General features: G+C 41.5%; 1 protein-coding gene across 4 annotated transcripts in view; it reads right to left on the reverse strand.

The window, feature by feature from the left end:
* Positions 1–25,682, reverse strand: part of il1rapl1a (interleukin 1 receptor accessory protein-like 1a) — a 142,686-nt gene that overhangs the window by 9,438 nt on the left and 107,566 nt on the right. For all 4 annotated transcript variants that reach the window (XM_047601467.1, XM_047601465.1, XM_047601466.1 and 1 more), the window contains exon 7: positions 2,088–2,220. In XM_047601467.1, the coding sequence (XP_047457423.1) occupies positions 2,088–2,220 (133 nt within the window). The remainder of the gene's footprint in view (positions 1–2,087; positions 2,221–25,682) is intronic.

Raw genomic sequence — 25,682 nt, forward strand, 5'->3', positions numbered from 1 at the left:
TGTCCAAGTGAGGCAAACAAATGCAGGTGAGAGGTGAGTGAAAGCTGATAACACACATACAAAAACAGCTGGGCTGAAGGGTGAGTTTGAACTGGATACAGTTGGTGTTCGGGGACGGCCAAAAATCTGAGTAAAAAGTCCGCTTTTCTTTCGGGATGTTTGAGTTTACAACCGTGGCAAATCGAGTAAATCACAAACTTGTTCTCACACTATAGCCGCTGCAGGCGCTTTCCTCCCCTCCTCATTAGCGGAACCTTGCTGTTTGCTCATTTAGTGATCAATTTCCAAACGCATTCGGTCCTTCTATACGCTCACTTCGATGTTTGCCTGCAAAACGCTAACTGAACTTGCTCAATAAATTATCGATTGCCTCTTTTATTATGCTGAGCCGCATTTGTTTTGCTAATTTATTAATCTGTGCATGCTATGCTAATGGCCACTCATCCGTGCTATGATAACACCGAGCACCGGCCCTGTCCCGGTGGCACAAATGAGAATTTATGGGCTGGGGTTACAGTACAAATGAATTCTTTCAAATCAATAAGCCCAGAGTGAAGTAAATGAAATAATGTAGAACTTCAGTTTTCTAAGTTTGGCTGCAGGTTATAGAAGCTAAAAATGTGCATGGGTTCCATGGGTGTCGGCGAGGGGGTAACCCTTAAAAATCTGTGAGTTATCTTAAAGGGGGAGTCTGATTTTTCTTCTTTCCATTGTTCTCCTTCTTTGTTTAACGCATATTGAGGGGCCAAGGAAGTGAAACCGGGGCAAAGGCTGGATCTGAAAAAGCCGAAGGAGGCAGCATCAGGAACAGAGAGCGGACGATCGAATATATTATTGATCTACTACATGGAATATCAGAATGAATTATTGAGAAGATAGCCCCTCAGCCAGCGAGTGGGGGAATCCTGATGTCAGGGAATAATGGCAGAAGAGAAAGGGAGAGGCAGAGAGGAGAGCAGAGAGGTGGTTTAACCGAGATTACTTTCTGTTGCGCATTCATATCAGTGCACGAGAAAACTCACTACCACAGATGTGTCTTTTTTTTACTCCTCGGTGACTTGTACCATATTTCTTTCCCCCTTTTCACTCCTTCCGTGTCTGCTTCCACTCTCTTTCCTCCAGCTCTCCTTCTCCTCCCCTCCTCAAGACCCATCTGCATGCCGCTATAGGTGGGTGCAGCGAGGGAGATAGCAATAGTTGCGGCGGTGTGAAAAATGGCAGTTGTTAACCATCTGACAGGGCTGTCTCCCCAGAGCTGCAGCCTCTCCAAACAGCCCTAATGGGAAACATGCACATGGACCAGCGAACAGACTTGTTTAAATGTGTTAGACCACTCGGAGGGAGAGACATGACGATGGGCTTGTTTTAAATGTCTGAAAGCCCAGAGAAGGTGAGGCTTGTTGGGAAAGGAAGACAAGTGGCTTTTTTTAAAAAACAAATTTGCATTTCCTTTAAAGATGAATTCACAGGACATAGATTTGTAGATGTGAAACGGATACTGCGCAAAATACAATGTCATTTATTCAAGTTTGTACTTTCAAAACTCTAAACATAACAGTAAAGGTTTATTTTCCACAATGACAAATGGCAGCGGATGTTGTGGACATAAGATATGCTATAAAATATAAGTGTTTAATAGCTTTATTATTTTTTTTTTTTTTACATTTTCATTTAATGACACAATGGTATTATGTATTATTTTTTCCCCTTTTTTTTCAGTATGTGATTCCGTTGCCTGTGTCGTTATCCCATTTTATTTCAAGAATGATGTAATTTAAAACGAAACAAAAAAATAAAGGTAACAAAATGAATGAATAATGGCCTACAACCACTTCCAACTCTCTGCATGATGTTCATGCCATAGCAAAATAAATTGAAAACAGCAGCTGCTCGGAAGGCGAGGAATAAATCTCTGTAAAGCGTCTGGTTTAGGGAACGCAATTTTGAGTTAATGGGCTAAAACGTGCAAAACCATTGGTGTCGTCCCTTAATATTTTGCGGTGAATTTATCCACATCGGCTATTAATTCCTCATTACTGCCAAGTCCAGCGGAAGGATTTCAAATCCAGGCATGCGCTTTTTCTTACTTGATGTCGCTCTCCTGGACTCTCTCTTCGTCAAGGTCCTCTATGAACTTCTCCCCCTTCATCCAGTAGATGAGCGGGCTAACGTCACCGCTGTAGCCGAAAAAAGCCCGGCACGTGAGGTTCAAAGCGCTCCCTGCAAAGACAGGAGACATCATATTGTCATGCTTGATAGCCCTGCTGTCTTGTCATGTGCACAGTCATTAAAACATTATGCCATCAAAGTCGACGACCAACAAAAACACTTATCAGTGACAAGTGGTGACACGCGCATTTACCACTTCTTTAGTCTGTGCTTCATATATACACTTGTCCAGATTGACATTACATGCACACACTCAAAATTCTTGTCAATCACGGTGACATTTGTCCACCGTTAACTAACCATGGGGGATGTACAGCTGAAATTAAAGCGGACACTCCTTCACACGTTGTCAAGGGGAACATGTTTGGCAATGTTTTGATCATTTGGTCAACGGCACACACGTAAATTACAGTACAGCAATGATCTGGACGCGAGTGAACAACAATGAACACATGAGGGCACTCAAGAGCTTCCCGACAACCCCCTCGAGACCCCCAAGCCCGAGTGAGAAAATATGGCAAGAGGAAGTGTGAGGGGACAGACAATAACATTATTTTATTTAGAGCTGCTGCTGGGAAGGTCAAGAGTCAACAACTGCACTTTGCTGCGAGTTGATACACAGAAGAAGAAGTAATTATCATTGGGGACACCAGTGTGGCCTTTGTTCTGTGAATGGTTGAATTACCTTCTTAAAACCCCCAAAAGCAATTAAAACCTTTTCCTTAGGATTTATTGCAGTGGCGCTCACGATGTTATTTTGTCATTTCAAAAGATGAAATGAACTACAGATAAAAGGTGAAGTATATGAACCAAATGTGACACGTAGCATCGGTGCGTGCTGATTAGAGGTGTCATAAACAGGCCAGTTTTTACTACTCGTGGAAGACCTTCAGCGTCCATGAACTCTGCATACATTAAAGCAAAGCATTGCTGGCACATACTATGCACATGTTTATTCTGCATTCCACCGAAGTGTCACTGTGAAAAGGCCTAGGGTGCAGTAATCATATGCGGCTGCCCCTCAGAAAACCACACATAAACATGTAAGCAACGCACAGACGATGAAGGCTCATCATGCAGCACATACAGCGAACCGCGTGGCGCAGGAGACTCCTCTCCGGAGAGTCGGTGCTGTGAATTGCTTCAAGGTACCTCATTTGGAATGAGAAATTCATGAAGAGGATAAGGGGGGAAAGAGATGTTTTCTCCCTGTTTCACAGCAGGATTTATGAGCAGGAGTGCAAGGTAAACTGTGCTGGTACGGAGCATGTGTTGGTTAATCCAGATTAGTATATTACAGCACCATGGACAGCTCCGTGCAGTCTTGTTTAGGGAATCAAAGGGAAGCTCTGGTACTTAATGGTACCTTAAAAACTCACTATGTTTAAGTCAAATCCTCTCTGACACAATCAGAATTAAATGTATTCGTGCCAAGACAGTTTCCTTGCATCGCATTATAAAGTGGTTGCAATTTTCCTGGACATTCAGTGACATTCATTCAGTCTTTGGACCCACTGCGCACCACTGACAAGACGTGTCACAGGTCACACGTCTTCCGATCAATACCAGCAAGGTTATTTTTAAAAGACTGTTTGTCTTTGAACCAAAGGGCCCGTGTGCTGTGTGCTCTTCCTGTCCACGGATGACACATCTTCAAAAGATTTCACCAGGTCACTCGCGGCACAAGGAAAGTTTTAAGGCAAGCAGGGAAGAAGACCGGGAGGACAATCAGGAATGAACTGATGGTACTGTCGGTGAGGAGCAGTGGCTGACATTTCCAAAGTTCAACAGCCACTCTCAGCTTGGTATTTGTGCACAGCCGGCCTCTACAAAGGCTACACGCTGTACCTACAAAATAGGACCCTCCTGATCATGATTACCCACACATACACACGCAGGTCTTAGTGAGGCAGAATTTCACTATACAATCGGACTCAAGGATTTGTAAAGCAAACATCCAGGGTAACCACGCTGTGCATATCCTACAGTCTCCGTGTGTGCAACGGATGCAGCCTTTACCTTCCCTCTTTTTATAAACCTGCACCATGCTGTTAGTTTATTCCTTAGATCAAGTGTAAACTGGGAATGCCATGCTGCCAGGAGCCACTGCCTGGAGAGGAAGTTTCTACTGAGCTGCCTGGGAATCACAGGAAACTGTTGAAAGCCTCCTGCTGTCTCATTCTAATCCGAATGCAGCACTCCCCCAAAAGCTCTTACAGCCACCTTTGTTGCTTCTTAACACCAGTGGGTGATGTTGCACCTGTTTCATCATGATAATCACATTCACAGACGTTTTGTCAGTGCTGGACATTGTGTTCCCGTATATTCCAACAAATTGCTTATTCACACACACACACACACACACACACACACACACACACACACACACACACACACACACACACACACACACACAAAATAATTCAGTTTATTCATTTCCGACTGGACCTTGGTATGTGATTTGGGAAAGTGTTTCTTCCTCTAGCCTTGTTTGCCTGTCTCACACTCTTTTAAGTGAGAGGATATCACACATAAAAATAGCTACTGGGCAAAACAACAACACAAGGTGCTTTATTAAAGATTTGGACCCTTTTTTTTTTTTTTGTATAAGCAGATGGAGTTCTTCTGTCCATGTTGGCTCAAAAAAACTGACTGGAAGTTTACTCTGGAAAAGTATTTATAAATAATGAGGGATGAACTGCCAATAACCAATGTCATTATTATTTCAATATTTAAATGTTCCCTTGTAAAGATTGGAAAAATTGCAAAAATGTGAAAATGCCTGGTTAATTGTACATTGTTTAAAACGACCACTACTGTTTCTGCTCTTTTGCACAGACATGCATGTTTAATACCGTATTATACTTTATATATTGCCAGTCTTCCACTTTCATTGCTCTTACTGCTGCTATTACTTGTTGATTTTGCTGTTATGTTATGCATGTTTGTGTATAAGCTACTAAACACTTGAATTTCCCCCCAGGAGATGAATAAACAATTCTATTCTATTCTATTCTATTCTATTCTTCTTTTTAAAGGACTGGTTTGTCAAATTTAGTGACATCTAGGGGTGAGGTTGAGGATTGCCGCTCTACAGCTAGTGTCGTTACAGACACATCTGTACACCACCATTAGCCGTGAGGATAAAACTGCATTTTTTTTGTTAATACATACATGGCCAGTTCTTGTAGATCACTTTTTTGCTACTAGAACTTTCCAGTGCACAGCTTAAGTGCCACATTTGACCTAACTATATCAGAAATAACTCTGTTTCTCCTGGTGTTAAACACACATAACTCCAGTAGCAGTTTAAAATGTTGGTATAGAAAACACGGAGATCGAAAAAGAGCTATGAATATTAGCCAGGTGGAGAGAAGGCAGTCTTACATAAGCCTGGCATGGCTCTGTCGTAGCGCAGAACACCGTGATGTAAGGCTGGTTGAACTTGGAGCAGATGGTACGAAGACTATTAACCGGGACTGAAACAATGAGGTGAATAATTCCTGCACTATCAAGTTACAAAGGAGGAGGGGCAGCTTTTTAAACCCCTCTATTCTCTCCTGCCGTCAAAGCCCACAGCAGTGTCATTATTATTATGATCTATTAATAGTCTTGGAGCAGTTCGTAACCCTTAGTAACTCACAGGAATGGATGAAGGATAATTATTACGGAGACAATACTGATTTATAAACGCATGAAATATTTTAGTGTGAGTATGTGGGAAAGACAAGTTTATGTCTAGCAGATACATTAACATTTAGTTACGTAGTCTCTTGTGAACTCGACGTTCTAATGGATTCATCAACAACAACTGCAACAACAAGCTTTCTCTGTTACATCTCTTTCTTGGCTGTTTTGTTTGGTTCTCTCTTTACTTTAGTAAATGACTCTATGTTGCTGCAAAAAGAGAAAATGAACCAATGAATGTAGACAAAGAAAGCCCGCAGAATTATTACATTACACAAATAAAACATCAAATCTTGCCTGTGTATTAACATGCAGTCGGTGTTGGGTTAAAATTCAAAATTTGAAACCCCTGTTTCATGTATTGAAGTAGTTCACAAATAAATGTGCCATTACAAGACTTGGCAAGATGAGGTGTGAAAAATATCCCCCGCTGACTGAATGTGCGCCTTGTACAGCACAAGAGCATGATTAAGTGTTTTCATGAGTGTGTATTTCTTTATATGTGCATGTCTTTGTGTGCTGCTTCTGCCTTCACACGCGCGTGGGTGTGGAACAAATCCATGTAATCTGAGTGATTGACATCCTCCCCCCGGCAGAGAGTTGGTCACGGCGCCTGATGGAAATGAGACTTAAAAGCCACCCTTCCTTTGACTTCGGCCAGTTTCTCTAAGAGTCTTCCACACAGCCCGATAACAGCTGTGGTCCAATATCCAATATTTGTTGGAGAAAAGCATCATCTAAGACTAATTCTAACCCTAATTATGCAAGTTGAGGTGATAGATCAAGTTGTACCGAGTGCTGCAGACCCAGTCCCTTTGTAGTGTAGCCTTTGTACCAAGAGTGTCTGCAGCAGGTTTCTTTCATCTGTCTATGGAGTTTCCATAGCAAGACAAATCAAATTCCAGTTTCAGCTGGAGCTGGAGTTTCATTTTGTCACAAATGTGTGCACCTCATTCTTTCTAGACAAAAAAAAAAAAAAAAAAATCTTTCATAGGCGCTTAGCAAAACACCTTCATTAGTCACACGAGTCAAATCCTCTGTGGAAAAAGTACTTTGGGAAATATGTGCTTTTGCTGTCTTGCAAAAGTGAGACTTAGATAGGAGTCAGATATGAAAACTGACACCACCCCCATGTCTAGCCACATCCTAAGGCAGTGGTCCATTGTTTTATAGCTGACAGCTGGTCGCTGGTGGATAATCCAGACTCTGGTCGCCTAGGTGACTTTCTTGAATATTTCCCACCCCAAATGTTTCTGAGGAGACCAAGTACAACATAAAAACATTGCCAGTCTTGCTGTCACCTCTGTATTTGAAAGGAAAACACAATGAAATTCATAGTAAAGGCCCGTTTGGTGAATTTGGTGATAGGACTCAAACTCATACAGGAAACATTTATCAGACTCTCATGCTCTTGCAGGTCGTCACCTGTATCACGTTGAAATTAGTCCAAATTGATACCAGTTCGTGTTGCCATTAAGTTCCCATATCATTGCTACAACTTCATTAATTTCATTAACATGACACTTGTTGCCACATCACTGCGAGTCACTTCCTCCGCGTGCGCCCCTCCTGAATGGTATGAAGTCACTTCATTTAAAAATAAAGACAGGAAACCGACAAAGCTAGCCCAAAGATTAAAAGAAAATCCACTCCCAAAGATCTCTAACGCTGAGTAATTTACTCATTATAACTCACAAGTTTGGACCCAGTGACTGTGGGGTTACCAAGCAATAAGCAGAGACTCCACAAAGTTGCTGCACTCTGCCAGGAAACAATCTTGTGCATAACCTCCAGTTTTGCTTTTCAGTATTTATCCACATTAAGGAAGATATACTGACTTAATATGTGAATTTCAGAGGTGAAGATTTAATTTTGTGTGTGCAAAGCAAAAATAGAAATCTTTTGAGTGGCTAACAGCAGGTATAAGTACACCAAATTGTATTAATTTGGTATATGAGGTCATAAACCAAAAACCACATCATGCCTTTGAAAAACAAAATCACAAATTACTGCATGAAACAATAATAGAGAGAAAACAAACCTTGAGGTAGGGATGAGTTTCCTTTACTGTGACCAGAGATCTGAATGAACAGACGAGTTGATAAAAGACTGAGGGAATGACCGCGCAAGAGCAGGAACCGCAATCGGATTTCGAGCGACTATAAAATGATGCGTACTGCGCAGGGTCATAAATTTGATTCACATCAACTCTTGGTTCCTGTTTAGCTGATTTCACAGTATTTGGAATAATTAGGCCTCACAGAGCTGGCAATCGGATTCACACAGAGGAATACTCTCTAAGCCAGAGGAGAGGAAAACAAACCTTGCACAGAAAACACTCTGCAGATGCTGTCCAAACTCAGCACAGATTGACAGATTCGCCGGCAGAAGTAAAGATGAGCGAACAGACAGGCAGGCAGGGAGGGAGGCAGGGAGGGAGGGGGGAAAAAAGCAGTCCAATAAAACCATGCACACACAAACATGATTAGAAACGAACAGACACACACACACACGCATGTCACTTCTTTCTTTTCACTCAGATCTCTTGTTCTCCAAGAATACTCCATCTCTTTTTCATGCCACTGCTCGGAGCAGAGTTGGATTGTGTGTTTCTTTGTGTGTGACAGCTACCATCATGTTTTATTTGTAGAATAGGCAACAATCTGCAGAGACTTGTGAAATAATCATGGTCAGAGTGGGCTTGATGTTCCATAACGCACTTCGATCTACAGCACAACCTGGTGTTCTTTCTCTTAGTACTTTACTTTCAAGGTAGGTTAAAGTCTGGCACAAGACCACTATTATGTGTTGGTCTTTTTCTCACCTTGAAGTGCACTTTGCTCATTTCTTTTTTTTTTTCTTCCTTCCTGTGCAAGTGGGAGGGAAGGCACAGTAAGATGGAAGACGACGGAAGTATCTATTCAGTCTTCATTTAAGTTGAAATCTATGGAGATTCCATGCATCCATCCATCCGTATTGTAAAAGTATATACAGTTTATATAAATAAATACACTGATTATGTGTTTTCCCAACAAGCAGACACGATGCATGGGTTGAATCTTATTAAACCCAGCACAATAAAACACCAGGACACTCCAAAATGATGCAATCTAAGAGTCTTTTGTACATAAGATGCAAGAATTAGAATAAGAAAACAGGATGTTACCAAGGGTAAAAGCTACGTGCACCATCTCCTAGTTCTACTTCAATTTCAAGAGGACACACACACACGAAAATAATGCTAAGAATGAAACACAGTGACTCACTCCTTCTCGTTGATACTGGATAAATTAAACTCAAACATGCTAAAGCATCAAAGCCTCCGACGGTCTGGAGTACAGCATGTGCACTGAAAATTTCAAACTCGCACTCTTACAATTTGTCTTTTAGGCCGTGATAATTGGCTTTCACATTGGCTGGCCCATATGTACATGTCTCAAACTTACAGTAGAGCAGATGAGTATGGAGACAGCTTTCTACAAAGTTGCAACATACTGACCATCAATCTGCACAGAGAAAGTTGTTGAGGAAGAAGCCACGAACAACCGCGATTCGAGTCTCTTTTCCTGTGTAGCAACCTTGACAGATAATGGATGGTAATGGAATAACTCCCAATTAATCATTTGAAATGAGTCATTTTTAATTTTGCTGTTTAACAATTAAATAACTGGTTTGTTGAATGTAGGAAAATTGCCTCAATAGCTACACCATGTGCTACAAAATTAAACCATGTCTCGTTACTTTGCGAAACAATTTCGAGACTTCCCCCACACCTCCCAAAAATAAAGTTAATCCTCAAAAGGCTTAATCTATTTTTGATGCCAAACAGTTATTTGTGTTGCAGTAAGCAGTATTTGCACCTTGCCGCGCCGCCATGATAATACTATTTTCCTCATTACATTACAATTCTTCTGAGGTGAGAGATGATCAAAAGTGGTTATAACCGAACACAGTTTTTACGACAAACATTGATATTCCACAGCCTGGGCTTTGACACCGACTTTAATTTCAGGGCTTTGGGTATTTTAAGCTTTCATTAAAATGCCTGAGCAGAAAGCTGCAGCGTGCGCATACTGTATACGCGAGTGTGCACGAGCAAGAAGCGCGGAAGAGACGGTGAGAACGAGAGGGTGCGTGTTGGTGAAGATTTCCCGTGGATAACGCCGTAGGAGAATCTGATACAAGTGCTGTCACTCATGATTCTTCCCCCACAAGGTGTGAAACAAGCATGAAAAAGTGCACACGGTACTGTGTAATTCTTATTTCCTGCACACGGGAAGGATGAGAGACGGCGAACAAGATGAGGAACAAACAGACACTTGCGGCTTCGGACAACAAAATGCTGATACATTTCAGATTGCCTTTAGACTGGCTGGTGCTTTGTGAGACATTTGAGATTGCTTTTCGCTACATTAAATATACACCATGTGTGTGTGTGTGTGTGTGTGTGCACGTGCGGCAAATGGAGCCACATCCGCATGTTGGGTTACAATTTTACACGTCTCATGGAAGGTGGCGGTGGAGATGTCCCCAGCGTACGCTGCATACAATACTGTACATACATTTTCCGGGAGTGCGTAAACAGCGTGCGGGCTCAGATTTACCCTGCGGTCATATTGTGGCACACTTTCACGAAACACACAGATCTTGTCGAGGGGAAGGAAGGAAAGTGAGATGAGCGCCGAGAAAAGCCAGTGAGCGACAACTACGCGCTCACCCCCTTGCCGTTCGCCTGAGTTCTCGTGCCGATACCTTGCGCTAAAAATATCTAATCCCGCTTCTTGTCCGTGCTCATCTCTCAACGCAGGACGAGGCATCTCTGGAGGAACGCAGCCGTGCAGGTGCGATCACTGTTTCCTGTTTCGTATTAGGAGCAGGGCAATGAGCTTGGAAAAGTCAGAATCTGTCTGTCAACATTTCTTTTCTTCAGCTGCCTGCAGGTTACCATGACTACATCTACTGCGCTGGGTGGTAGCAGCAGCAGCAGCAGCAGCAGCAGCAGCAGCTCTGTAGACTCTGTTAGGACAGATAATACAGTAGGTACTGTGCAACGTCAGGACCTCTGTCAGTGTATGTCGATGGTGAGGAGCAATCACGTTCTAGCTCTAATTGGAACAGGGTCAAAAAACATAGCTCTGAGGTCCGCACAACAAGAACACAGTTTTATCGATCAGGCCCTCTAATATTTTATAATCCCTGCATCTGCAAAGAAGCCCTAAATATAAGGATGTGGCTTCTTCTTCCTCGTGGCACGGCGGCAAGCTGATGTGGAACAATAACAATAGGCTGAACTGATTACATTTGACTCTGCATTGCGGAGAAGTGCGGGTTGGTGTGAGGTGGGGGGACTGGAAGGGTGAGAAGTACAGTGAAAGGGCGGATCGGAGGATTTGGGCAGAATAAGAGGAGGAATGAGTAAAGGCAACGAGAACATAAAAGAGTTGGGGCCCACCCCCTCCGCCACCTCAGCTTCTCTTCAGTTCTAATATCGTCCCCTCTCCAGAGACAAGCCCTTAATTACCATTACAAGCCTGAGAGCTTTTAACAGAAGAGAATCCTGCTTCTTTTCCTCTCTGTTGCTTCTTCTCATCGTTTGTTCTGTGGCCCCTGATGATCCGTCAGGGAAATGTAAGCCTTTAATTACCGGTAAAAATTACGGCCTTTGTGAACAGGTAGTTGGTGCCCTCGCTTTCATTTCCCCTTTCGTCTCCTAATCGTCTCTTTTTTTTTTGATGACATAATAGGTGCTCTGTCCGAGGAAGACAGAGCCCCATTATGCCGTGAAAGGCACTGAGGGGGATTATCCGATTATGTGATGGCGATCTTAATAAACATTCCTTTATCTTTCTAGCAATTTTATACCAAACGAGGGATCAGTGTCGGAACAAATACCAGCACCGCATGTCTCCCTCAAGAATCAACACCGTGGGAATAGAAATAAATCTCAAAGCTCTCCCGGCTCACCCGTGATGTGAACCCACGGCTTTCTAACCTTTCTGCACTCTTGCATGCAGGAATTTAGAGTTTAGAAAATGCTCCGACTTGTTCTCTAACAAAGTGTCTTGTCTCTAGCATCATTAGAGTTTGCTTTTCTTTTATGTTTTCTTCAGTTTTATACCAGAGAAATTTAGGATCTTGCTTCCCGCTACATGTGAAATCTCCCTAGTGACAGTCGGTGTAATGTCTTTTGAAAAGATTTGCCACTGACCAATAAGATAAAATGGAATTTTAATCCAAGTGATTGAGAAGACAGCAATGTAAGCGAAGGGCAAAGAAAGAGGTGGGGCACAAAACAATAGTAAAAATGGAGAGCAAAAGGAAGAGGGAGATGTCACTGGCTCCTGTCCAGGGGGCTGGAGGCCAATTAAACGCAGTGATTTGAACGCTCGACGATGAACATCACTTCAACGAACGACCCGAGAGAGAGAGGCCCGGCTGCAGGCACTGACCCACTGACCGGAATACCAACCGAGCCCGGGCTAACTCAATTAAAACCAGAGCTCACCATTCAAGAGCAGGTCACACCAGCCCAGACCACCACTGTTAACTCACACGTCCCTGTGGGTTTTATCAAACCCTGTTCACGTACTGGTGTCATCTTATGTCCACAGAAAGACTTGATATAAATAAAAATTTCAACCCACCTTGCACACCAGCAGTGTGTGTGTATATATATATATATATATATATGGAGTATATCATCTGGCTCACAGCAGGTGACAGCTAAGAGTCACAGTAACTTAAGAGAAGATTAAGAGAAGATTGCTTTTGGCTAATGAATCAATGGGACTGACGCCAAAGTCATCGGGAATTCTGGTGGACGAAGTGGATGAGACTCACTTCTTGTTAGTAACCACAGGAGAGTCCGTGCGAACACAAAGTCATGCAGCATTGATACGAAGTGAAATGCCAAACTCTGACACTAATTGTAAGTTTGGAAAATTGTTGGCGAAAGGAACACACCCTCCAGTTGGATCTTATGATAACTCAAATTTTGATTAACAACACTGACAAACAAATTTTAGCTAAGATCTGAACTACTTCACTGGACGTTTGATACAGATTCACATCTGGAAATAAGGAGCAGATTATATCAACTGACCTCAGAAGTACGCAGATGTGTATGCAGATGTGCATTGCCCAAGAATGAAGTATGCAACTACCCAGCCAATAAAAGGACGTAAAGACATTATCTTTTATAAGAAATGAAAAGGCACATTTTTCAAAATGAAATAACAAGGGTGTGTTTTTGCAGCTGTACACATCGTTCTAGATTAAAGTACAGTTGATAAATTATGTTTATAGAGCTTGTCAGTGCATGTTTTCTGGGTGAAGGTTTTTTGTCTTCTTTTTTTGTTTGTTTGTTTTTTCCAGGTGCAGCCTTTCCCTCATTCTGCAGGACAGTAGGTGACTGAGTGGCTCTGGTCTCAGTTGGTTCATCAGGGGCAGATAAAAGCTGAGAGAGACACCACATCCAGCCACCCAGGGGGCCGTTTGGGGGCGGCAGTCGCGCTGCTTGCGCGTTGCTGAGCTCAGTAAATTTACTCCCTCTGCTCTTTGGTGAACCAAGCTTTCTCGTTGATGTACCGATTCAACAACAGCAAAAAAATCTGTGGCAATTTTAGTTTATCCCAATGGATTTGCCACGGCGTAGAGTTCAGTTTAAGGAAATAAAATAGACGAAAATCCACTTTTAGTGAACTCTGACTCGCACTGACTAAGAGTGATTTGTCTTAACAGTGTTTTTCTTTGAGGTGCGCTGGAGTTAAAGTTTTAAGTACTAAGAACGTGGAGGGTGGACGGTGTTTCCTCGCAGTAGGCATTACCTCAGTTGTGTCGCCTCAACCTCACTGATGCATGTCTCTTCCTGTGTTTACCCCCATTAACACCACCGATAATAGCAGCCATTGCTATTTTCACAATTGCTTCCAGTTAAACGTCTGCATCAAGTCTCTATCATTATTTTCGAACAGAACACTGGAGAGGTACTATCGGTTTTGTCCTGAGCCTGTTAGTCATTTATAATTGAGCAGCGGTGACACAATTTAAATAAATAAATACGAGATGAGTCAAAAAGAAAGAATCGTTTCACTAAAGGATGTGCATGTCAATGTGGCTTAAACAGCACCAGAGGAACTAAGGCTGTCAACAGTCACACTTATTAACCGTATCACAGCTGAGGTTTATATTTCAAACGGCAGATGGGCAACTCTGCCAGCCGTGACAACAAAGACGTTTATACAGAATTACACTCATGATACATCAACGCTATCCCATTCATACAGAAACGTAATAATTTCTTTTTGGCCTCCCTCTGAAGTTTTGCACGTACCTCTTGCACCACACTCTTATGTGTTGAGAATATCAGATTTAAGGAATTAATTTGCTGTCTCTTTCATCCCCATTCCTCCATGCACCAGATCCCATTTCTCCACATCTTAAAGAGTGAAACCATCTGTATCTCATCTTTATCCTCAGATATGTTGCCCCTCCACTTTGCAGTTAACCTTTTTTTCTGGGTGTTCAACTGGCTATTTCCTCCAGCCAGAGCTTTGGCTTATCTTCTGAACATCCTCCAAACCCCCCCCTTGTCCTATATTTTTCTCCATTACCTGCCTTCTTTTTCTGCTCCCCTCAAAGCACCTCCCTCCACACATTCACGCGCGCACACACAGCCGCTCACAGCCTTCTTTCTATAACACAAAGGGGTGCCCACCCCTCTTCACCCTCCACACCTCGGCCTCTTATCGCACCTCTAGCACTCTGTCCTCGCTCTCACCCTCTGGTTTTGGAACCTGACCCTCAAATCTCAACACGCCACTTCAGCTCCTTTCAATAGAATCCCGGACAGCCACACTGACCATGAACTTCCCTCGCGTTTTTCTCGTCACATTTTCTGTCTTTCTTTCCCGTGTTTGAATTTCCGACTCCTCTTCCCATCACCCCGCTCCCCGCCGCCACTTTCCAGATCAACCAACACAAAGTCCTGTAAATTCTGGGCTTTTGAGTGGGAGTGCAGATTGAGCTCCGGCCTCAGGAGGCCTATGTGTTGATAAATCTAAATCAAGGCTGACAAATGACTTGTGCCGAGTGGGCTGGAGACACCGGGACAGGGGCGCTGGGGAAAACAGAAATGTTTACACACTAACACAGGCTGATGATGTCCCCTGGTACTTGGCAAGCACAGGGATAATTTCACTCTGGCAAAATACCTGTGGGAACTGCGCAGAGATGCTTCTTAGGATGACTTTCAGCCAATCAGAGCGGCAACCAGGGAGCACGCTAGGACGTTAATTACTGCAATGATTTCCTGTGAGATGCAGTGTGTTTGATTTGTGTGTGTGTGTGCGTGTGTGAATGTATGTGGTCCATCATGAAATTGGGAGAGCGAAGCATCAATCAGCGCCTCCTTGTCTCCGAAGAATTTAAACAACCTGCGGTGCATAAATCTTTAGCACGATGGCTTATCACTCACCTTTCCCCGGTTTCTGTCACGTTGGCCATATCCTCAGGGTTTAATGTCCTGTAATATCACATATTGTCTTGCAGAAATGTAACAGCATTCACGTGGGAATGCAAACTATAAGCCCTTGTCAGGATATCAAAACACGTTGCATCATATGCAATTCTTGCACATTTTTCTTTTTTTTTGTCCCTGGGGAGCATTACTTTAAAGGGATATAACTGAGATCTGGTTTCTATAGTAACAGAAAAGTCCACCTCCTAGCTTATGCATGAGCAGAAAAAAAAAAAGGCTTTCAATTATCACCAGATAAATAACCTTGTGGGCTCGTATGAGTGCATACTTGAATGCACATTGATGTGTAAATTAAGTCAACTGGTTATGCAAACCATTTTAATACTGCATCTGCACACACTGTCAAAAAGGTGTATAATACACTGTCAAAGGGTTATATTGTGTAAAATACAACGTAATTTGTAATAACCTGTAGACATACACAGTCACCGAGTTTTGAACAAGACAGCTTGGCATCATGTCTCTGGTCTCTATAGCAGAAAATATAATAGTTAGGCTGCATAAGACACCTTTCACGTCTTCTTTAGAGTCTTGTTTTAAAAAGCAGATTGTTTTTCATTAATGTGGCAAGTGTGTATGTTTTAAAATAGTGAAGTACATCATGAATTTTTAGTCATTAAGGGGATTTATGCACATTTGCCAATGGCGGACAATGGAGCAACCACTGCTATGTTCACTACATGCAACAGTGTTATAAAATGGCTAAGCATGGCCAACTCTGCAGACATTGTTTGCAACTTAAGTAGCGTTCAAGTACTCGTCATTGTCACTGGAGATCATTATGCACTGGTGAGAAAATGCTTCTCTTTCCGATGCTATGCAACATTGATGGTTGATGCTGTCATTAGAACACTGAAAGAGCAGCAGCTTCATATGATAGATTCATATCACCACGTCGTTTCAAATTCAAATTTTCAAATTCAAATTCAAAACAATTTTATTAATCCCTTAAAGGGCAGTTCCATTTGGCAGCTCGCACACCACCTAATACTCACAACAAAAAACACATGACAAAACTGAGAAGGAAAGAAAGAAAAGGCTGGCAGCTATGTGCAACCTGCTATCTCTAAAAATAGTTTACGTCCAAATTTGAATGAACATCTCCATTAAAAGTACGTCTCTTTATCTCTAAAAGATAAAATGCATAAAAAGTACACAGCACCCAGTACACCATATAAATACCATACAGATTCAAATTAATTTGCCAGACTGGCTTAGCAGTCGGACAGCAGAATGGATAAAAGGCTGCTGCTCTTAGAAGCAAGCTGGCCATAGCGACGGCCTGAAGGCAACAATGAGAATTAATTTGCTAAAATGTGACTTCCTTACAACCTGATTTTCCATAGAGAACTTTACTTCCATCCAAAATTGACTTGTTCTCCGACTGAGCGTCATGATTCTAGGAAGAAAATGCTTTTTGAGGGGCATTTCATGCTATTACAGCTGGCTCCACGTCAATCAGTTGTAATGTTAAAGAAATGACTTGATTCCTTTGATATGGAAAAAGATTTTACATTTTACTTTTTTTTTTTTTGCTGACCTCATGCACGACAGTTCATGGCGTGACTTCCTTGACCTGTCTGCATTCTCAGACTGGGGGACGCTCGCCACTGTCTACTGTCGGTGACGCGCCAACTATGGATAAGTACCTCAAACAACCCCACTCCCAAGTAAAAACAAACTATCCCTTTAAAATTGTGCATCTGCAAAATACAGTAGGCGTTCACCTTGAGAGAATACAAAAGCACAATGCTGATGACATACACTCAGCAATGCATTCTTCAACTGATGAATGAGGGTGGTTGCATCACTAAAGTATACAATAGCTCACGTTTATTAATGGTCTGTTGGGCTCAGAGACAGTGTGAATGTGTGTGTGTGTGTTGACAGGAGCCGTGCCTATGGTTGACTCTAATTGATTCCATAAAGAGAAAGGTATTACCATCGAGGCGGCGTGGTAATTCATTCTAGAGACTCCCAGATACCATCGGAAACCATACACAGCCAGTGTCATGTGCAACCGCTTATGTGTGTGAATTTACAATTATGTACGCGTATCAGGTGGTCACATTTGAACAAGTTGCAAATTTGTCTGCGAGCGAGGCAGGTTGGGAGATCCTGTCCTCGCGAATAAAGAATCTGCACAGAGGACTCATAAAACAAGCAGCGGAACTATTTAAACGATTTAACCCTTTGACTTCCACACTTAGAAATACGATTAATCACGATTACATATAATTTATTTTTAATTTTTAATATATTATTAACATATTAACAGCGTGCTCTGCAAACTGAGTGTCTTGACATATCATTATTAAAATATTTACACTATTGCACAGATTCATACTGTATAAATGCTGAAGCTGTATGATGTATATTTTTGAGCTATGGTCATCTGTTCAAAAGCGCTATAGCTCAAAAAGTATGAAAGCCACAGCTTAGATATTTATATATATAATGTGTTCACACATGGGCAAATTTATGCATCTTAGAAATGGTTAGAAAACAAGTACAAAATGAGAAATTAGGTATTTTATTGTCTTCTACTACTACTACTACTACTACTACAAAAAAGATCATCCGTGCGGTTAGGATGCCAGTCAAAGGGTTAGTAAGCAGGGATTATACAAAGTTTCCGATTTGACAGTTTTGAATGACCTTCAGGCAAAAATGAGCCGGCAACTAATGAAAATCTGATGCAAACCTTTAAGGTTTAACTGAATAACTGCTCTATGTTTTCTGTGACATACAGTACATACACTTTCTTTAAGCAAATACAACAAACAGTCAGGACTATTAAAAGTTTTTGCCTGTCTATGAAGACCTCCATCAATATCCAGCTAAAAGTACAAACAGCCGACATGACAACATAACTAATAAAGAAAGAAAATTCACCATGCTACATCTCAATGAAATCAAGAAGTGGAAAAGGGGGAATAATACAGCTCAACAATGACCTGAAGTGATGTAGGCTATCTTCAGATTTTTGTATTCCATTAAAACCTCTGTGTACTGCCAGGTTATATATTTAAAACTGAATAGGTGCTTTATTCTGTCGATGAATGCACTGGTACAACATGTCTCATGGGCCCTTTAAGCATGAATAGATGGTTTGTCAATCCGAGACTCTTCACTGTCTTTCTTCATGTCCCCCATATTTCTCCAAACACATTTTCACTGTCTATGGAGAAAATTCAAGGCGTCCATTACAGAACTATTCCTTCAACTGGCGTCACTCGGGGGACCCAAACAAGCTGATTAGGATTGATTAGATATTCTATCTCTATATATTTTTTTTCAAATTTCCCTCCACAAGTCCAACATATGCTAGTAAAGGATAGTTTAATATTGAATGCAAAATGACAATGTTTATTTAGACATAGCACTAGGTCAAGTTTAATATACAACACATGTAATAGGTAGGGGTCCCTACTTAATGTCTCCATCAGTTTGGGGGCCCTTGGCCTGAAAAACATGCTTTAGTGGTTTATATTTTGAGGAAAGAGAGTCTGGTCTATTTAACACAGGAAAAAAATCACAGTGACTTAAGATATTATGGAGTTTGTTCCCTTCACCGAGGATGGGTTTCAGGATGCAAATCCCTTTTCTACTTTATTTTGGTGCCACCACTCACTACAAACACCTCTTCTTTCTGCAGTGCTACACTGACTCACAAAAAATGTTGCCTCTGAACATTCAGCCAGCGATTATGATTCACACGAGACGCTAAATGGGAAAACAATTTAGTTAGAAACAGTATGTGCATCATGAGACGGGCTCCCTAACATTGTGTCATCGTCATTGTTTAATTGTACCTGCTGCTTATGAACTCCACGTTACCCTCCGTCTCCCTGTTGTTTTGCTAAATTATTTGATACAAGTCGATTAGTTTCAACAAGGAGCCAAACACTGTTTAAGGAGTGCAGACATACTCCACTTATTAGCCTTCCACATAAAAAGAAAAGCCATTTGCGCACTGTACCCTGTCTCTCCTTAACGGATATAAAAATGATATTAAGACAAAGACCTCACTCAGCATCTGCCCACAGTTTTGCAAAAACTGCCTCGCGCAGAGAGGAGGCATTAAAGAGAGCCCTTACTCACTGATGTCAGCATGGTAACACAATTCATGTGACTTTCTAACAATCGCTTGAGAGTTTGCTGAAAAGGAAAACAAATGCAATTGGATTTTAATTATGTAAAAAAAAAAAAAAAAATAGATACAAAGTTCTGTTATGCCAGTATTTTCAGTCATGGCTATACAATGCAAGCAGTCGCTGCATAACAAATTCCTCTAACTCTAAATGAGTCAAAAGTTTGACAACTGACCACTGCAATGCAGACCTACGTCAGCTTGACGGATGGCCTACAGCGCATTGATCATTGAGGAGAGCACGCTGGGTCGATGAAAAATGGTGGAACAGACATGCGGATACAGGACATATATGTTCAAACCAGCCATCCGTAGAATACAGCTCATACGAGTTAATATCTTGCTAACATAGGCTGCAATCTTTGGTGTAATTTGATAGAAAGACAAACTGCCAAATCTTATTATTTACCGTCACTACCAAATAAAGTTAAATTTCTATGTCATCTCCTTTCTTTCTGTCAGCACAAACCCATCTGCTGCAGTCTTACAGAGATCTAGATGATTAAACACCCTCCAATTTCTTTCACAAAATGCTGTTAACCAAGGTTATGCAGAGCTCGTTTTACATTCAGTGCAAGGAGGAGTTTTTTTTTTTTATTCAAACCACAACTAGAACACAACCTTTCCCGGCTGTCCAGCCGAGAAGTGTCAACATGCAGGACTTCAACATGCATTTATCTTCTGCATGAGCTCAGGGAGCTGAGAGAAATCTATCAAAGAGTGTTACCAAGTAATTCAGGAGAAAGGTGGGAGTCTGCATCTGCTGCAGACTCATGAAGGCTCGGAGGACTTGAGCATGTGTAAGAAAGAACACCTGAGCAGCTCTGAATATCCTATAGGGTCTACTTTATATTTTCTCCCAAAGAAATTTTGAATTTAATTACCTGAATGGATGCTTTAAGCAAACTGACATCTCTAAAAACTGAAGCATTTTGTTATGTTAACCAAGAGGAATGGTGGCCAAGCCTGTTAGAGTCTAGATGAAAACACTTCACCCTTAATAGTTTTGAGTGGGCTGGTCGTTCAGTGCCGTCATTATTTCCAAATTTCCAACAAACCATCTGCTGCCTGCTCACACCCACTACCAATGTACATCTGAGTGAAAGATTCAAAGGAGAGGCCCACTAAAAAGCTGTTTGGTAAACTTTGTAATTACTAGAAGATGTTTCATTTTGAAATCCTCTATCACGCAAATGACAACTGGAGGCGTCGCACTGTTAAAAACGTGTGACTCCATTATAGATAAAAAAAAAAAAAGGCTGCGTGATCATTGAAAATAGAAACAAGGGAAAGATGGAGCAGGATTTCGGTTAGATAAAAATGGCTACAGGCACTTCTGGTATACAATGAGGGGAACATAATACCTCTGCTTGTTTATTTGTATCTTGTGATTCTTTAATTGATCTTGCTCCAGGTAACGAAAAGCTATTTTCTTCCCGAATCGGCTGCGAGGCCATCTGCATGTAAATGCCGATGGCTTTGAACAGAAAGAAAATCAATAAAAATTTGAATAAAGTCTGTCTGAACTTTAATATCAGTCATTCAATGTCACCACGGAGCAGGAAAATTTCCCGGGTACCTTTCTCTCCCTCTGCAGAAGTCAAGATGCAAATGAATGCATAGCATTCTGCTTCAAACACAGTTTACAGGAGGATCACCTTAAAAAAAAAAAAAAAAAAAAAAAAAGTGTGCCAGAAAACACACACACTACACACATGAAAGTCGTGACATATAGAGAAATATGACTTTCTTCCCTTATATTCAACTTTTATCCTTTCACAAACACGCCGTCTCCTATTTTGCTTCCCGATTTCCATCCTATAAACTGCAGGCCTTTTAGTCTGTATGGAATCTTGCTGCAGTACCCTCTCAGAATGCTAATATGCTGGGCTGATGTGGGTCAGGACTTAATCCTGTAGAAATGATTATCGCTGCACGACTGGAACTTCTCTTGTAGGATATCATTACCATTCGGTACTTTTCCACTGCACTGCACCATAGCTCCCACAAAGACATCACTCTGGAGAAACTGCAACAATCAAAATTAAAACTATACGTTATGGCAGCCAGCTGGGAAATATACTGTGCATTGATCATCACATTGTGTGAATCTGTATTATATCAATGTGACTGTCTCTGTATCAACACGAGAGCAGTTTAAGAATGAACTGAAACTATTTTTTCATGTCATGCAAATGATTTTAGAACAGGTCCATGTTTTTTTTATGTGAATTAGAGATTGACATATCGGGTCGATTTTCGATTTTTTTTACTGATATCGTAACGGTTGATACGCGGGTGTGTTCCCCAGCAACATTTACAGACAGGCACATCCACAGGCAGTCCTGTGGACCCATGCAGCCCATACATTGCCCCTCCCCCACCAGCAGAGTGCATGTATGCATAAGTGCGTTAAATATTCTTTGAATTAATAAATGTTTTTGGTTAAATTGGGACTTGTAACATTTCTTATCATTATGTCGTTTGTATAATATACGGAGGGAGAAAAAAGCAGTATCAATATACATATTGCCTCAGAAAAATCGGCAGCACGTATCTGGCATTGGCCAATGCTGATGTAAAAAAAAAAAGCGGTATTGGTATTGTTTATTGCACCACTAAATGTCCATTACATTTTCTGCCAAACCAGCTCATATAGCGCTGCTTTAGCTAATCAGTGCTAAGTGAAAGTGTATTCCCTGTATACATAACTTTTAAAATAAATCTGTATTCTGTAATGTCATTCCTGGGCTGGAGCACTAATGATGTGCTTTACGTCAACCAGTATTGACTGATTCACAGAGTTGAAGAGCACAAAAACTGCAGTAACGGAGGCTCCAGCATTCAGGAGCATTTGAGTATGATGGATAGTTTTGGAAGCGTTAAAGAAAAGTTTGTGACGTTCCAGATTTTAAAAAAAACAACAACAAAAAAAAACATGAATTGCCATTGATGTGACTTTTTCTCACTAGTCTACTGAAAGAAGAAAAGGTATTGAGAGGCAGCACTGTTTGTGTAATAACTCTCATTGCCAGAGGGGGGAGACAAAAGTTCCGTACTCAAGTTTTATGTAACACTGGATAAATTCTCCAGATTAAATATCTTGACTTTTGGCCACATTTCCGTGGTTCTTGTCTGCAGCTGGATGAGTTCCCACTACTGGTGACTTCATTTAATTTGCAATGGAAAACAGCAATAGTGAGCGAGAAACTGGGCGTGACACAAACCAAAGCTTCAGTTATTATTGTTACCGTGACAACAAAACGGCCCGGACAAATGCTCGAGCAACACTTCACCAGCAAATCACCTGCAACGTGGCTGGTCAAGATTGGGCTTTCGTGTCACCGGCGGTGTGAACGTAGCAGTAACATCTGCAGTATATCATAATTAGAAATAAATTTAATGTGCGTTCGGGTGCAGGCTTCTAAACGTGACAAAAATAATTAATTAGGGGGGATGATTTATGTGCGCATGCACATTCTGACGGGCGTCAGAGGCGATCCGATCACTAGTCCAGAATAAAAGGGTAGACCGTCAGCGACACATAAACATTAAGGACAATTCTCTAACCAGGCATGGCAGTGTGTGTGTGTGTGTGTCTGTTTGCGTGGAGGCCTCCTTGTGTGTTCAACAGTATGTGTGTGTGTATGTTGTTAATTCACGTAGGTGAAAAGCCGAGCTACCTGCAGAGCATGGGGAATCCGGCTAATGGAAAATTTATTTGCTTCACAAACAGAGCTAAAGCCTAAAGGGAATATTGTTGTTCTGGAGGAAATAACACAAGTGCATGCTTGAACAACCACATACAGACAGAAGAGTGGGGCTGATTGAGGGAAAAACACCCTGAGTTGCACAATGATAACACAGTGTCCATATATAGTGTATAAATGCTTCTTTTCCCAAGGCATAATAAAGATATGATACTATTTAGATTAGTTTTAACCTAAATAATTATCTATTTGTTTGTAAGGTGCACAATTATTTGTAATACTCAAAATAAATGTAACTAAAAGGAAACACGAGGCAGTTCATTTCTCTGCCGTTCTACAAACTTTGATATAAGGAACATTTTGATATATTCACCTTCAGATAAAAGTTGTAAATGGAAGTGTAAGACGATAAGTTACTCACCACCTTGCTTCAAAAGCAAACTGAGGCTCATATTTTCTCTGGAAGCAGGAATCACCAAATACAGGGAGAGATAACATGAAAGGCTGATGAAGGCGAAGAGAGAAAACAATAGGCAAGAGTCCAAAAAAAGAGTGGCAAGGAAGGTGATGAGAAGGAACACCGCAGAAGAGTGAAAGCGACAGATTACTTGTGAAACACGAGGCGATCCGGTGGGCCTGTTCTACGGAGAGGGAACACGAGACGAGGTCAGAGAAGTCCTTGTACGCTTGGCTACACTTGCACGTACGTAAAGGTGACTAATTTTCTCATTTTCCAGTTGAGGACAAAATGTTGTAATGGGCCTCTCTGGCTGAATCGGTGATGGAGTCCACTTTAGCTACACATTATGCTCCACTCGATCCACATCTGTTCTTCGTCTGCATCCCTCTTAAAGGTCACACAGGAAAGTGCCAACACACAAAAGGTCACCTTATCTCTAATAGGGAGGGGGGGGGGCGCATGTGATTAGAAAAAGCCACCAAGTAGAGGAAAAATTAGGTGAGGAGATGTCGGAAAGGAGATTAATATAGAAGCAATTCAGTGAAGTGAAGTTGATTGCTTGGAAAATGCCTGCCTAAAAAACACTTAAACCATGATACTTAAATAGATTTCCAGACATACAGATACTACAACCATCAGGCATAACATTATGACCACCGTAATGATGTCGTGTAGGTCTCCCTTGTGCTTCCAAAACAATTGTGAGACTACAGATAACGGACATTGGACTTCTGAGTCTGTGGATCAGACTTGTCACATTGCATCCCAGAGATACTTGATACTTGTGCTGTTTTTCATGTTTTTTTTCTTGTGTCATTGTCATGGCCTGGTCTAGGTGAGTGAAACATGTCTAAGTAACACCCACATGAATGTCAGGTCCACAATTTTCCCAAAAGAACATTGTATTCTCACAAGGTGGTCAATGTTATTCACGTTGCCACGAACAGTGGTCATAATGTTATGCCAGATCGGTGTCTGTGCCATAAAGTAAAAAGAAGGCTTAGAATTTTTGGTTTGACTAATTTTCTAAAATACCTTTTTAATATTAACCAGGTGATTTGCCGCTGTTTTTCCATGACAAGATCATTTTTAAACAGGCTTTTGAAAAGTTGCTTTAAAAAAAAACATCAAAGACCACGGCAAATTAAGTCAGGGTGGATTAAGGTGAAGCATCACGCTCAGACAGCTCTGGCTGCTGGTGCAGCCACGGACTTGGGAGTCCTCACAAACAAGCCGCTCGTGGTGCCAGCCGGCAGCACTGGACAGATGGCGAGAGCTCTACAAGAATTTAAAGAACACCGCCTCTGACTGTTTAGATAGACAGTGACAGCAACCTGAGGTGAGAATAAAAGAGGGTAGATAGCACGCCAGGAAAGTTTAAATGTGTGACAGCGTCTCACGGTCATCATCAGGCCTGGAGGAATGCCTTATGGTTAGAGGAAAATTTGGTTAAAAGAGAGCAGGGCTGGCTTGGAGGGGAAAAAAAATAAACTCTGCTGTCAAAGCCATGTGCTACTGTCTTTTCCACCAAACATGAGCAAGATTGTTTCATCAATAAAAGAAAGTATGAACAAACTGTGCCACAGTGTCCTTAATGGATAATTAATGCTACATGCCTTCTATCTCAGAAGTTCAAGTCAGGAAAAAAAGCTAGCTTACTATACACTAGGGTTTTATTACTAGCCAGGCTAGCTACTGTTAGCAACAGCACCAGCTAACAACACATTACGCTGCGTTTTGGGCATAACAAATTGTAGCATTCATTTATTTTCTGTAACCAATGGAGACCTCTAGGCTATGGCAGCGTGTCCATTGATAAAGGTTGAACATTAATCTGTATATCCCTGATACAGTATAATGGGACACAAACAGTGCAATGTCGCCATCTTGGGTTTTTTATTTTGCTCCAGTTTCTGATTTGAAAACTGACGAGAGGCCGATCTCGAAATTTCTAGCTTTCCAGTG

The sequence above is a fragment of the Mugil cephalus genome, chromosome 12 (genome assembly GCF_022458985.1).
Source record: "Mugil cephalus isolate CIBA_MC_2020 chromosome 12, CIBA_Mcephalus_1.1, whole genome shotgun sequence".
NCBI lineage: Eukaryota > Metazoa > Chordata > Actinopteri > Mugiliformes > Mugilidae > Mugil > Mugil cephalus.